Genomic DNA, 15,429 nt, shown 5'->3' with positions numbered 1-15,429 from the left:
CATCCACAAAAATGCACCGTATGGTGCGGTTTTCACGCTGGTGGCATCATTGGACCTTATTTCTTCAAAAATGAGGCCGGAGCTCGCGTTACAGTCAATGGAGATCGTTACCGCACCATGATCAATGATTTTTTGTTTGCAAATATGGATGACATTGATCCGGAGGAGATGTGGTTTCAACAGGATGGCGCTACGTGCCATACGGGGAACGCAACCATCGACTTATTGAAATCAAAATTTGGCGATAAGTTGATTTCGAGAAGTGGACCTGTCAATTGGGCTCAAAGGTCGTCGAATTGACACCTCTTGATTATTTCCTGTGGGGCTACGTGAAGTCAGTGGTTTATGCTGATAAACCAGCAACAATTGATGCCTTGGAGGCCAGCATTGTTCGTGTTATTCGTGACATACGGCCAGCAGTGCTCGAAAAAGTGGCCAAAAATTGGACGTCCAGAATGCACTTCGTCAAGAACAGCTGCGGTGCCCATATGCCCGTAATCATTTTCAAATGTTAATGTCATGTTTCGAATAAAAAAATTTTGATTACAATTTAATTTTTTGTGTTATTTTTTACAATTTCAAGTTCTATCGCGCTTAAAAAAACACCCTTTATATTTTTTAGATTTTGATGCCCTAGATGGAGTTTTTTATGTGTTTTTTTTTCAATAGATAAGTTCTACTAGTTTAGGGCTACAATATTGCTACAGACAGCAAGGCCAAATTCCTATTCGTTTCTGAGATAAAGGCCTGGTAAATTTAAATAAGTGTAGATTTAGTCATGTTTAGACGAGGTCATAAAATTCCAACTGAATCTGACAGGACAAACCCCTACTAGGGTTTTAATAGTCTAAATATGTACTTTCCAAAAATTCATACTAGAACTTGTTTGCATTTTCAGTGTTGCATACTGTTACTTCATCCATTCATGTATGAGGTTGGAATATGAACTATATCGGTGCCGAAGGATACCTTCACACAAAATTTGGTAAAGTGCAGTTTGAGAAGTCGAAATTGTTTGCAGGAGGTTGGATTTAGGGTCCCTATAACAACGGTACAATTTTTTCGGAGTAAGTTTCAAAAAACCCTGCTGGCGCATATTAAGCTGTCTTTTGTGCAAGATAACCTTCACACTTTTTCAAAAAAAAAAAAAATCTTCCATCTGTTTGAGGTAATTACATATATTTCGAATTCTCTATGAATCTGTAGTTTGCTTACTACAAATTGTTGGTATATGTCAATAAGTTGGTATAGCACCACACCATATTACGATACCTTTAGATTCCACCTATTTTGAAGAAACTCGTGTTACAAAATCAAAATACGGCATAATCATTGTATTTGCTTCTTTTTTGGATCGTGACTGAGGATGCCACCGTGGTGCAATGGTATGCACGCCCGCCTTGCACACAGAAGTTCGGGGGTTCGATTCCCCGGCCAGGCAACATCAAACATTTCATCAGTAATGTTGGCGACATTTCCTGAGTATTTAAGCCTTGAAAAACTTCTCCACAAGTGGTGTCTTAAGACACGCCGTTCGGACTCAGCGATAAACAGAAGGTCCCATATCATTGAGCTAACTATGAATCGGGGTGCTCTCATTGATATGAGAGAAGTCTCCCTTGTCCCGTATGAGATGTTGTTGAACAATGTTGTGTGTTGTTGTTTGACTGAGGATATATCTCCGTCAGCACATCTGACTGATGATTTTTTGACTTGTTCACCATACATTCCATGCATGGGTTACTGGAAAAAACTCAGGAGGGTAGTATATGACCTGGTGGAAAATTACTTACTTACTTAGCTGGCCCATTACAGAACATTTGTTCCATAGACCGAACTAAGAAAAGATATCCAATTCTCTCTATTTGTTGCTTCGCACTCTGGAATACCGCGCCTTGTCATCTCATCATCCACTTGTTTGCGCCATCTATTCTTTGGCCTGCCAATTCTGCGTGCACCGCCATGTGGCTCGAATTTATACGCCTTTTTAGCGGGTTCATCATCGCTCATTCTTATTATATGGCCTAGCCAACGCAATCGCTGCATCTCAATACGTTTAACTATATTGATGTCCTTGTATAGCAGATACAGCTCGTGGTTCATACGACGTCGATATTCACCGTCAACGCAGATCGGTCCGTAGATCTTTTGAAGAATTTTTCTCTCAAACACGCCAAGCACTGCCTTATCTGCTTGCGCAAGTAAGAGGTATACAAAGTCTTTTACTACCTCGAAATTATAGGAACCAACTTCAACAGTTGGTCCGATCTCAACGGACGCATTGCTCGTCGACACCATCAGCTTGGTCTTCTCGCCGTTTACCGCCAGACCCACTTTAGCAGATTCTTCTTCGACCTTCATCAAGGTATCAGTTACATCTTTTACTGATCGTCCCATGATGTTTATATCATCAGCATAAACAAGTAACATGTGGCTATTGGTGTAGATTGTGCCACTTCTTTTGACGTTTGCCTCTCGTATAACCTTTTCTAGCAGTATGTTGAAAAGGTCACACGAAAATCTGTCTCCTTGCCTGAAACCTCTTTTGGTACAAAACTCCTCGGAGAGGTTCTTTCCTATTTTAACTGAAGATCTTGTGTCAGTTAGAGTCATTTTACAAAGCCGAATGAGGTTTGCGGGGATACCAAATTCAGACATTACACGATGGGGCCAATAGCAGGTTTTCGAGGCAAAAAGTCAATTTTTGAAGTGAACAATTTGAAAAAAATAATAACGGATTTCGATTGCCAACACTCTGAATCACTAAAAACAAAAAATAAATCAATCTGGTAACATCACATAGCGACATACTGATCTGGCAATGTTGGCATATTTTCTTATGCATAATTTTTCGACATTCATTATAAATAAGTAGTGAAAGCATTTTAGGCGCCAAAAAGAACATTTCAACATTTTTATATTTTTTAAACATGGAAAGCTCTGTTATGTGTGGTAAATGTATTTTTGAGTTAAGATGTTATGTCTTTTTTGGAGTATTTTGCTTTGTTATCCATGTGTTCTCTGGAGTATAACTTTTGAGATCTAGGTAGATCTAGGATATTGTATATATGTGGTGAAAGGTATTAATGTGTACTATGATCTTGTGAAAAAATTAGCTGCGCCCAGCTGCGCCTTTTCATAAAAATCTGATTTCAGATGTCGTAATAGTTAAAAATATGAATATTTGTATGTTTTGGTTGGAGAATAATCGGAAACCCATTAATGTTATCAATTGGATTTCGGAAAAAATTAATAGATGTATATAATCATAATATATAATTTCCAAGATATCGCAGACAAACTTTGGCTTTTGTGGCGGAATCTTAGCCGATTTTACTAAATTTGGAACCTTGTTTTATTAACTTATAACAAACCACAGACAAAACCATGAAATTTGAACATATGTATGGAGCTATTTCTATATCTGAACCGATTTCAATATAACTTAAAAAACTTATTTGTGGTCCAAATTCCGTAACATTTTCCAAATTTTATTGTAATTTGATGGAATTTGCATGCTTGGTCAATCATTTGCCTGAAATCGGGCGAACATATATATGGGAGCTATATCAATTTCGAACCGATTTCAATATGATTTGCCAAAAATGTTTCTATACCAAAATCCGTCACACATTTCAAATTTCATCAAGATTGGACATACATAGCGGGATTGGTGACCAAATACCTAAAATCGGGCGAAAATATATATGGGAGCAATATCAAAATCTGAACCGATTTCAATATAACTTGGCAAACTTATTTGCAGTCCTAATTCCGTGGTATTTCCCAAATCGCATAAAAATTGGGCAGAATTAGCGTGTTTGGTTCATCAATTGCTAGAAATCGGACGAACATATATACGGGAGCTATATGTATATATGAACCGATATGAACCAAATTTGGCATATAAGTTTCTAAGCCCATTATAAACATCTGTACAAAATTTGGAAGGTCTAGCTTGCCCCAGTGATTTGTTGCCTCGAAAAGCTGTCATTGGCCCCATCGTGCATTGCTTGGAATATCTTTGAACGTAGCGGGCTGTCGAAGGCTGCTTTATAATCGAGAGAAAGGTGGTAGGTGTCGATCTGCATCTCTTGGGTCTTCTCCAGGATTTGGCGCAGGGTAAATATCTGGTCAATGGTGGACTTGCCAGGTCTAAAGCCGCATTGGTATGGTCCAATTATTTTGTTGACCATGGGCTTTAGTAGTTCGCACAATATCCCTGACACTATCTTGTATGCGATAGGGAGAAGACTTATGCCCCTGTAGTTGGAGCATAAAGTCTTATCTCCTTTCTTATGGACGGGACACAGAATGCTCAGGTTCCAATCGTCGGGTACGCGCTCTTCCTGCCAGATGGAGCTAACTAGCTGATAAATACACCTTATCAGCGTGTTGCCTCCGGTTTTAAACAGCTCGGCTGGTAGGCCATCAGCTCCAGCTGCCTTATTATTCTTCAGCTGGTTTATTGCTGTCTTTACCTCATCTTGGCCTGGTGGTATACATTTAATACCGTCTTCTTGGATTGGATCTGTGGTATCTTCGTCGACTCCGCTACTATTGGATACCAACAGTTTGGAAAAATGCTCTTCCCATATCTTTAGCACACTATCGGTATCAGTTACCAAATTACCTTGCTGGTCTCTACAGGAGGATGTGACAGTTCCAAAGCCATCACTTTGATGTTTCACTCTTTGGTAGAATTTTCGGACTTCATTCTGTCTCCTGTGCATCTCGATTTGTTCACACTCCCGCTTTTCCATCTCCCTCTTTTTCCTACGGAAAAGACGTTTCTCCTCTCTCCTTTTCTCCCGATACCTCTTTTGTGCGCTACGCGTTGCTACTGATTGTAAAGTAGCCCTATATGCCGCATTTTTCTCTTCGGTAGCAGCACGACACTCCTGGTCATACCATGGATTCCTTGGTGAAGGTCTCTGGTACCCAAGTACTGATTTTGCGGCTGTTTGCATGGAGTGGGCAATGTTTTGCCATTGCGCTGAAATGTTATCGGGACGAGGAGTGCTTTGATTAAGCAGTTGGGCCAGTTGAGTGGAATATGCTGTTGTGATTGCAGCTTACCGATGTCAAACTTCCGTGTTGTGTCTGTTCGCACTTTGTTTGCTACGTTTAATCTGGTACGTACCTTTGCCGCAGCAAGGTAGTGGTCCGAGTCTATGTTTGCACCTCGGAACGATCGTACATCCAACACACTTGATGCATGTCTTCCATCTATCACAAAGTGATCAATTTGATTTCTTGTTCTTTGATCTGGCGACAGCCAGGTGCCCTTATGAATATCGAGATGCTTAAATCTGGTACTGCTAACTACCATGTTTCTTGCAGCTGCAAAGTCTATCAGCCTCATACCATTGTCATATGTTTCACTGTGGAGACTGAATTTCCCGACTGTTGGGCCAAAGATATTCTGCTTTCCAATTTTGGCATTAAAATCGCCTAGTATAATTTTAATGTCATGGGCAGGGCAACGGTCGTAAGTTTCTTCTAAGCACTCCTAAAAAATATCTTTGGCCTGTTCGTCCTTGTCTTCAGTGGGAGCATGAGCGCAAATAAAGCTGATGTTGAAGAATTTTGCCTTTAATCGAATTGCAGCGAGTCTTTCATTCACTGGGGTGAAGCTGGAGACCAGATGTTTTAACCTCCGACCAACTACAAATCCGCAACCAAACTCATGCTTTGTATCATGGCAGCTATAATACAGTGCGTCACCTTTAGGTGTTGTTGTGACGCCTTTCCCATTCCATCGTATTTCCTGTATGGCAGTAATGTCGGCCTTGTACTTTTCAAGTACATCTGCCAATGCGTAAACTGCACCTTCTCTATAAAGAGTGCGAACATTCCAGATGCAGATTCGCAGATCATGGTCCTTAAAACGTTTGCGGGGGTCGTCAACTTTTGAGGGATTTGTTTTTCTTTTCTTTCGTTTTTCATAGTAGGCTGTTTTTCTAGGGGAGGGTTACTAACCCGACGCGCAAACCCAAGTTTTTAACGTTCTTATGGGTGAACGCGCGGCACATGTTAGCTCACTACCTTTAACGGGTGTTAAAGGCAGTTCCCCAGGTGACACCACGGGGAGGTCAGTGTCCACTTGTGATGAAAGAGGGACCAAGATAAATCCTGGGCTTTGCCATGTTAAAGCCGGTCAGGACCGTTGCTTGGTATCTTCCACCCCTGACGTCACCCTGGTGGAAAATACACGGATTAATTATAGATAAAAATTGTAGGCATTGTAGGCACTGCCCATAATAACATGGTGTCATCAACATTTTTATGGTACCTCCCCATATTACAACACGAGAAGGTCAGGGCATATATGTGCTAGACATTTTCATGCTATAACCAACAATATCCACATTCCCATTGCCACAACAATTCAAAACTTATTTTGATAATAAATTAAGTTGGTTTGACTTAAAAAAAAGTTTACATCCACTTATTTTCGCTAATGAAGTCTGAAAAGGCCGATGATGACGATGATGGGTTTAACCATCTAAATCTTATTTGTCTATTTTGATTTATACACTTTGCAAATAAATTCCTTGTGGTATCGTATATCCTTCGTTTTTTTACATTTCTATTTTCACAATCCGCCTTTGACAACGCCTACCTATGGTCGCATTAGCACCACAATGTGGATGCCACAATTCATATTAAGTTGAATGAATGTGTTATCGCATCCAGCCAATAACTAACCTAACAAACTTAACTAAGCCAATTCAAAAGCACAAATATTAACATGTCTTAAGAAGAGAAGAGCTACAGCAACAAAAACAACAAAAATAAAAGAACATCTAGTTAAAACCAGTCAACATTCATAGATTTCAGTTCGCTTCACTTCGTTTCAGTCGACTTCAACTAACCACCGGTGTGTGGGCACAATAAATGCCCACACTGATCTAACAACCCACCCAAATGATGGGGGTGATGGTGGTGTCATCTACACATCTTTCAAACCCGGATAAGCCAAGCCACAGAATTCAAATCAACAACCAATTCAACAGCATCCAAGTAAGGCGAACGACAAACGAAAGAAAGATAGCTGCTGACAACCACATTTAACCGTCCACATAAATCCTTGCAAAACTAAAAATGTATCTACGTGTCAATTCTGTGATAGGTCAATTAAATTCAATTCAATTCGAATTGAAATGTAATTGGGACTTTTCAGTTTTATCCCTTGATTTCATATTTTTGTGTTGAGAGATGAGTGGCCAGGTCAGGCCTAGCCTGCTGGCCTGGTTATTGGTTTGCTGGTGTATTTATGTGTGTGTGTATGTGCCGGATTCAATATTAATGCTGTAGATGTTGATGAAACATGGGGTGTTCACTGAGCAATGATCCAGCAACAACACAGAGTTACAATCAAAATTGAATAATTTGAAATGTAGACCATCTATTCGAACAGTGGGTGGATTTAAGTAAATTAATTTGCCAAAATTTACAACATTTGTACAGAGAATGAGATTATTTTATTTCGAATGTGCTTTTCAAAAATATGGACAATTTTGTTAAAAGCTAAATTGAATAGTGTTTTGAAATTACAACAGATTCTTTTTCATAGTTGAAAGGCTTAGGATTTGATGATTCTAATTGAGAAATAGAGCTTAAATATGTACACACAGAGCAAATATTAACTAAAGCCGGTCAAGTATCAAAGTGGTAATATCTATTAACACCAATGGAAAAGGGAATATATGTATATGTTGGTTGGTGGATGACAAATGTAATGAAAGATCCCATATATCGGACCTGAACAGCATTAATATAACAAAAACCAGAACTTATCTCGGATCTCTTTCATCTCAAGCGAACACGGGGTAGCCGTGGTGTCACCGAGGGAACACCCACTTAGGTAACGTCTTCCGCGTGTTCACTCACAAAAACCATAAAAACTACGGTTGGGCGTCGGGTTAGTATCCACTGCTATAAAAATATCCTACGATGAAACAAAAAACAAAGAAAAGGAAACACCAACAACTCGAAAGTTGGCGACAGCCTCATACAGATGTATTTTAAAAGTACATGGCCGATATTACTGCCATACAGAAAATAACCCGGCAAAAAGCTCTGGTGTAATCGCGTTATAAGGCAATGTTTTATGGCAACTGTTTTATTTCTTCTTGTGATTTTAGTTCGGCTGTAGGTCCTTGTAATAAAACAACGAAATTTTGTTTTATTTTTAATTATTTATTACCAATATTTCGGCCGTCTTCGACGGTCATCATCAGGGATCTTTTTGAAAAAACAAACATAAAACATTGATCACATAAATGTTTCAACAAAAATACTTAATAATAACATACTTTTGGTGTTATTTTAACAGGTGGCAGGTGTCAGTTCTCCATCACTGTCGCTGTTCCACTGAAGCTTTTCTTAATTTTTGATGTTTTTGTATGACATTTCGATATATTTGTGCACAGTGTTCTGTATCTTGTTTATAATTCATTCTTTTTTCTGTGGGGACATTTATTATGTGCAACATTTCTAACATATATCGCCGTTTGTAGTTATTCTCTTGAGCTAGTATTTTAACCTCTTTCAAATTCGGAGTATGACCTGTTGTAGAACAATGCGCCGCGAGGGCTGTCTTTTGTTCCAGCGGTTTATGTTTGGCTTTTTGGTCAGATTTATGTGCACTAACTCTAGTTTTTAGCCTGGTTTTTGTGGTACCCACATATAGCTTTTCGCATGTGTTCGACTCATTGCCATTGCATTGTATTTGATAGACTAGATTGGATTTATCATCGTTACAAATTTTTGATTTTGTACGACTGAAAAACTTATTGTTAGTATTTGTACTCTTTAGTGCGATTTGATACAGATCTTTATTGTAAAAGTTTGCACCGGAAAATCGTTCTGAGAACCCAGGAACATATGTGGATCTTTTATACGTTTTATCGACTCTTTCTCTCTGTTCTGTGTTTTTCGTTTTTACTTGTTTTAATAGATCATTAATTGTGTGTTTTGGAAATTAATTAATTTTAAGGATTTTCCGAATCTTCTCTTTATTTTTTGCGCGGAATTTTCGGTCACTAATGTTTAAAACTCGGTTTATAAAGTTGGTTGCCGTGTTTATTTTGATTTTTCTTGGATGCTTCGAATGAAAATTGATTATTCTACCAGAAGACGTAGGTTTTTGGTACCAATCTAAAAGTAGACGATTACCATGTCTGTGTATTTCTGCATCTAGATATGATAATTTGTTATGCGATTCACATTCCATTGTGAATTTAATCTGTTTGTTGAATTTATTTAGTGCCAAAAGTGTGTTTTCCACTTCATCTCTCTTTATGACACAGAAAATATCATCCACATATTTGGATAATATTCTTGGTACTACGTTTAAAGTTTTCATTGTGTTATTGCTTTCTTATATACACCTATTTATAAATACTTTGTCAATTTGTACTTTGGAGTTATACAAAATTTAAAACTGTTCGGCCTGGTTGAGCTTGAACTTCCCATTGCGGTTCTTGAGATTCTTTCTTCCATGTCATCCATTTGCTTCCGTAAAGAAGTAATATCCGTACGGCTTTCTACAACGGCTCTGTTCAAATCCCTTAAGCCTTCAATTACGCCCATTAGTTGATATTCTATGGGCGGAGGTGCCTCCCTCATGTTCCGAGCAGGAACGTTGGAGATGCTGCATCTCATCATGAAAGATTTGTGTACGCAGAAGGTATGTGTAAGTTGTACGACTTGCCGCCATTTACCGGTAATGCAGACGAATGGCCGTTATTTATTGCCAATTTTAATGATACGACTGAAGCATTTAGATACAGTCATCGCCAGAATTTAATGAGACTCCAGAAATGCCTTTCTGGACCTGCTAAAGAAGCTGTTTCATCTATGCTTATTTATCCGAATGATGTTCCGAAGGTAATAGAGGAGCTAGAGTTTCGTTTTGGGAGGCCAGATATATTAGTACGGTCTCAAATACTTAAAGTGAAGCAATTCCCTATTATTTGTAAGAAGAAGCTGGATCAAATAATATCTTTTTCAACAATAGTGAGAAATGTAGTTGCCTTCCTGACGTCAGCTGGATGTCAACACCATTTGATGAGTACTACACTACTGGAAGAAATGGTCTCAAAACTTCCTGTCGAACATCAATTTGAGTGGGCTAGAGAAGCTGCAAAAATTAAACCATTCCCGACTGTGTCTGACTTTTGTAAGTGGCTGGGTGATTTGGCTAAAGTTGTGGAAATGATGCCATGCAGTTCCTCTTCACTGGTTCAGCCGCCAAATAAGATGATGATTCTCGACAAAACCAAGAATGTGAAAGAGAAATGTGAAATTTGCAAAGGGGATCATATCATTGCCAAATGCAAGACATTTATTGAGAAAATCGCTGTCCCTGAAAGGTGGGAAAAGGTAAAAAAGTTCAAGCTTTGTTTCTCTTGTCTTCATAAAGGTCATGGAACAACGGTATGTCGGTTTAAGAAGACGTGCGGATTGGATGGCTGCCCGCGGTTCCATCATAAACTGCTGCATGACGACAAAACTGTAGCAGATAATGCTACGCAAATGTTGAATTGCAGACATCCTCACGGTCAGTTAAGCAAGCTGTTCAAAGTTGTGCCTATTAAGCTGTATGGACCATCAGGATATTTGAAAGCATATGCCATGTTTGACGAAGGATCTTCTATTTCCTTGATCGACGAAAATACTGCCCGTCTGTTGGGACTTAAAGGCAAGTATTCAGATTTGACATTGCAGTGGTACGGAGAAAAGGTAGTAAAGGAGAAGTCCTTCCGTGTCAGTTGTCAAATCGAAGGAACTCATGACAAAGCTGTTAGATATGAACTAAAAAATGTTCATACTGTGAATGAGCTGCGCTTGCCTGTCCAGTCTTTCTCAAAATCGCAACATCCTGGTTTAGCTTCGCTACCTGTTGAAGAATATGTAGATGCAACTCCAGTAATACTTCTTGGTTTGGATAATGCTTTCTTAGGTGTACCTTCCGATGTAAAAGAGTTTGAAAATTTAATAGCCTTACAGTCAAAATTAGGATGGCTTATTTACGGTGGAACCGGGTATACTAATAACCAGCCAACGGTTCTACATCTCAAGGATGATGTACTGCATAATGTTGTTCAAGAATTCATATCTAACGAAAATTTCGGCACCAACCCTGATATAGTTCCTCTAGTATCGGATGATGATCAAAAGGCTATGAATATTATGGAGTCAACTACAAAGAAGACTGGCGACCGATTTGAAATTGGATTACTATGGAAAGAGTATCCACCTATTATGCCCAATTCGTTACAAATGGCTCAGAAGCGATTAATCACGATAGAAAAGAAGATGGGTAAAGATTCTGAATACGCTGAAAAGTACAAGTCAGAGATTAAAAAATATATTGAAAGAGGATACGCTAGGAAATTAAGAGAAGAAGAAGTTGCTGATACGCGTTATCCTGTTTGGTATCTTCCACATTTTGGCATTACAAACCCTCACAAGCCGGAAAAGCTACGGGTTGTTTTTGATGCGGCTGCTAAAATTGCGGATGTGTCGTTAAATTCTTGTCTTCTGAAAGGACCTGAACAGGCAAAACCTCTTCTAGGAATATTGCTAAAATTTCGTCAAGGAACTATTGCTGTAGCAGCTGATATCCGAGAAATGTTTTCGCAAATCAGAATACGTGAAGAAGATCAACACTCTCAAAGATTTTTGTGGAGAAACGGCAACACGAATGAACCAGTGCAACATTTTGTTATGGTTACCATGATATTTGGTGCTATATGTTCTCCTTGTTGTGCAGAATATATAAAGAATTGTAATGCTACAGACTTTGCCAAAATATATCCTGATGCCGCAGGAGCCATAATTGAAAAGCACTACGTCGATGATTTTGTTGCAAGTTTTAAAAACGAGGCTGAAGCAATCGAAATATGTAAGCAAGTAGTTTCAATACACGCAAAAGGAGGATTCGAATTAAGAGGATTTGTTTCCAATAGTAAATATATCGAAAATAGCATGAATGGGGCAACTAGCCAAAATGACAGTAATGTGAATATGGAGAAACAATCATCTGCAGATAAAATTTTGGGAATGTACTGGAATAAAAGTGAAGATGTTTTTCAATTTAAAACAAAATTTTACTCTCTTGCCGAGGATGTTTTGAATGGTTCCAGAGTTCCAACGAAAAGGGAACTGTTAAAGATTGCTATGGCTGTCTTCGATCCGTTTGGCTTGATTGCAGATTTCCTGTTATATTCAAAAATATTGGTGCAACAAACATGGAAATATAAGTTAGATTGGGATGATCCAATACCAAAAGACCTGCAGAAAAAATGGTGCATATGGTGGAATGAGTTTCGGAACATTCAAGAATTCAAAATAAATCGTTGTCTGTCCCCAAAGTTGTTTGAATCCGATATACAACTACATGTATTTGTTGATGCAAGTCAAGAAGCATTTTCAGCAGTATGTTACTTTAAAATTAATGAATCTGTTTCGTTCGTCATGGGTAAAATAAGATGTGCGCCTATTAAGATATTGAGTATTCCCCGTTTAGAACTCCAAGCCGCCGTTTTGGGAACAAGGATAAGCCAAGTTATAATACAGAATCATGAAGTCAGCATATCAAAAGTATTTTATTGGTCCGATTCTCAAACTGTTTTACAGTGGATAAATTCAAGCGAAAGGCGCTTTAAAGCCTTTGTAAGTCATAGAATTGCGGAAATTTTGCGTTCAACGAATCCTTGTCAATGGAGATATGTACCTTCTCAGCAAAATCCGGCTGATTCCGGAACACGTACTGTTCTTCCTCCGAAGTGTACTAATAATAGCATTTGGATAACGGGTCCAGCATTTCTTAAAGAAGACGAAACTCATTGGCCAGGAAATGAAATTATTTTTAACAAGGGTACACAAGAGGAAGAAATAAGTTCTAGCTTGCATGTGTGTACGGTTCAAGATCAGTCGCTTATTAACTACCATAATTTCTCATCATATACAAAGCTAAAAAGAAGCGTAGCTTGGGTATTACGATTTGCTAGGTTGAGTCCCGTTTATTCAGGTGATTTGAATAATATCGAATTAGATCGAGCTGATAAAACAATCTGTAAATTGGTACAAGCTGAATGTTTTAAAAGTGAATTAAGGGCTTTAAAAGAGGGCGTGTCAATATCAAGAAGAAGTCCTCTGCACAGCTTAGTTCCTTATTTGGACGATGATGGTATACTTCGTGTGAAGGGACGTTTGGATGAAGCTTTGTATTTGCCATTTGACGCAAGAAGACCAATAATACTACCCCAAAACCACCGAGTGCCTAAATTAATAATGGAGTATTATCACAAAAAGAATCACCACCAAAACAAAAGTCTCGCTATAAACGATTTGCGGCAAAGATATTGGATTCCTAAAATAAAAACTCTGTATAAAAGGGTGAAGCATGAGTGTCTGACATGCAAAGTTGATTCTGTTAAACCGATAATACCACAAATGGGACAATTGCCACCGGATCGAGTTACGCCATTTGTAAGGCCGTTTACGTATACAGGTGTGGACCTTTGCGGTCCCTTCGACGTGACAATTGGACGTCGTAAAGAGAAGAGATGGGCCGTAGTCTTTACATGTCTAACTGTAAGAGCCGCTCATATTGAACTTGCCCATGATTTGTCTACAGATGCCTTTATCTTATGTCTGAGAAATTTTATAAATCGCCGAGGTACACCCGTACGAATCAGGAGTGATAATGGCACTAATTTTATTGGAGCACAAAAACTTTTAAATAAGGAAGAACAACTTATTAATGAACATGATCTTTTCGAAGAAGCATCTAGCCGAAATATAGAATGGATTTTTAATTGCCCGGATAATCCTAGTTCTGGTGGCGCATGGGAACGATTAATTCAGATAATAAAACGATTGCTTCAGAAAACACTAAAAGAATCATCTCCACGAGTTGAAACACTGCAGAGTGTGTTAATTGAAGCTGAGAACATCATAAATTCAAGACCACTGACTGAAGTACCTGTCGCAGCAGAAGATGATGAACCTCTTACACCAAATCATTTTTTAATCGGCTGTTTAAATTCTACTCAAACTCCGAACGTAACGGATGAGAAGTTGTGCATTCGTAAACAATGGAAAATTGCACAAAATTTGAAAAACCGTTTATGGAAAAGATGGATAACGGAATATCTTCCACAACTGATTTGTATGACTAAATGGCGAAATAAGTCAGTTCCTGTTGAAGTTGGCGATCTCGTAATAGTTTTGGACAAATCCCTTCCCAGAAGTCAATGTTTGAAAGGCCGAATTATAAACGTTTTTCCTGCCAAGGACGGCCAAATTAGAATTGCGGAAGTTAAAACAATAAGTGGAATCAAACGCAGACCTGTATCGAAATTGGCAGTTTTTGCAAAGAATATTGGTGAATCGGATTGATTCACGGGGAGGAGAATGTTATTGCTTTCTTATATACACCTATTTATAAATAGGTGTATATAAGAAAGCAATAACACAATGAAAACTTTAAACGTAGTACCAAGAATACCATGAGGGAGGCACCTCCGCCCATAGAATATCAACTAATGGGCGTAATTGAAGGCTTAAGGGATTTGAACAGAGCCGTTGTAGAAAGCCGTACGGATATTACTTCTTTACGGAAGCAAATGGATGACATGGAAGAAAGAATCTCAAGAACCGCAATGGGAAGTTCAAGCTCAACCAGGCCGAACACATTGTTTCGTCGAGGAGGTGTTCCATAACAATGTCTGCTACAATTGGTGAAATAGGTGACCCCATTGGCATCCCTTTTTGTTGTTCATACACTTTGTCGTTGTATACAAAGTATCTTGAATCTTTGATACAAATCGTCAACATTTCAATGAATATGTTCATAGGAATGTTGCAGTGTTCTTTGATGTGCGTCCATTTATCTTTAATTATATTTATAGCTAAATTTACCGGTATACTTGGAAATAAAGATACCACATCAAAGGATATCAATATTTCATCGTCACCAATGTGCTGGTTTTTGATTCTTGCTTTCAATTCCACGGCATCTTTTACATTGTATTTTGAATCCTTAGTTAAAGTTCTTAAAATACTGGACATATATTTGGAGAGTCCATATGTTGGGGAATTAATGCTGGAGCAAATAGGACGTAGGGGAGTATCTTCCTTGTGAATTTTAGGTAGGCCATATATTCTAGGCGCTACCGAAGTTTTATTAATTAACCTGTTTTTGTCTGATTCATTGATTAAGTTTAAATCAAACAACTTCATAATTAATTTATTGTTTTTATCCTGTAGTACATTGGTTGGGTCCCTTCGTAATCTTTTGTATGTGCACATGTCCATTAGGATTTTATTCATTTTTAAGTCATACTCCGACTTTGACATAGCTACGGTTTTTCCACCTTTATCTGCATTTAAAATAAGTATGTGCTTATT

At 38.4% G+C, this 15,429-nt stretch overlaps 1 protein-coding gene across 1 annotated transcript; it reads left to right on the top strand.

The window, feature by feature from the left end:
* Nucleotides 1-10,101: 10,101 nt before the first annotated feature.
* On the top strand, nucleotides 10,102-15,163 carry LOC141392769 (uncharacterized). Its single transcript, XM_073965740.1, has 3 exons — nucleotides 10,102-10,382; nucleotides 10,560-11,917; nucleotides 14,931-15,163. The coding sequence occupies exons 1-3, from the start codon at nucleotides 10,102-10,104 to the stop codon at nucleotides 15,161-15,163; spliced, it is 1,872 nt and encodes a 623-aa protein (XP_073821841.1).
* The last annotated feature ends 266 nt before the right edge of the window (nucleotides 15,164-15,429 follow it).

This window comes from Musca autumnalis, unplaced genomic scaffold, assembly GCF_047663935.1.
Source record: "Musca autumnalis isolate F117 unplaced genomic scaffold, ASM4766393v1 scaffold_1, whole genome shotgun sequence".
Taxonomy (NCBI): domain Eukaryota; kingdom Metazoa; phylum Arthropoda; class Insecta; order Diptera; family Muscidae; genus Musca; species Musca autumnalis.
This window is presented reverse-complemented; position numbering and strand designations above follow the sequence as displayed.

What these genes read in the sequence shown, in the direction of transcription:
- LOC141392769 (XM_073965740.1), top strand. Translation starts at nt 10,102, where the DNA reads ATGGTCTCAAAACTTCCTGTCGAACATCAATTTGAGTGGGCTAGAGAA. An exon ending in AAAATCGCTGTCCCTGAAAG is followed by an intron (nt 10,383 to 10,559) that starts GTGGGAAAAGGT and finishes GTTGAATTGCAG; the next exon opens with ACATCCTCACGGTCAGTTAA. An exon ending in GGCTGAAGCAATCGAAATAT is followed by an intron (nt 11,918 to 14,930) that starts GTAAGCAAGTAG and finishes TTATATTTATAG; the next exon opens with CTAAATTTACCGGTATACTT.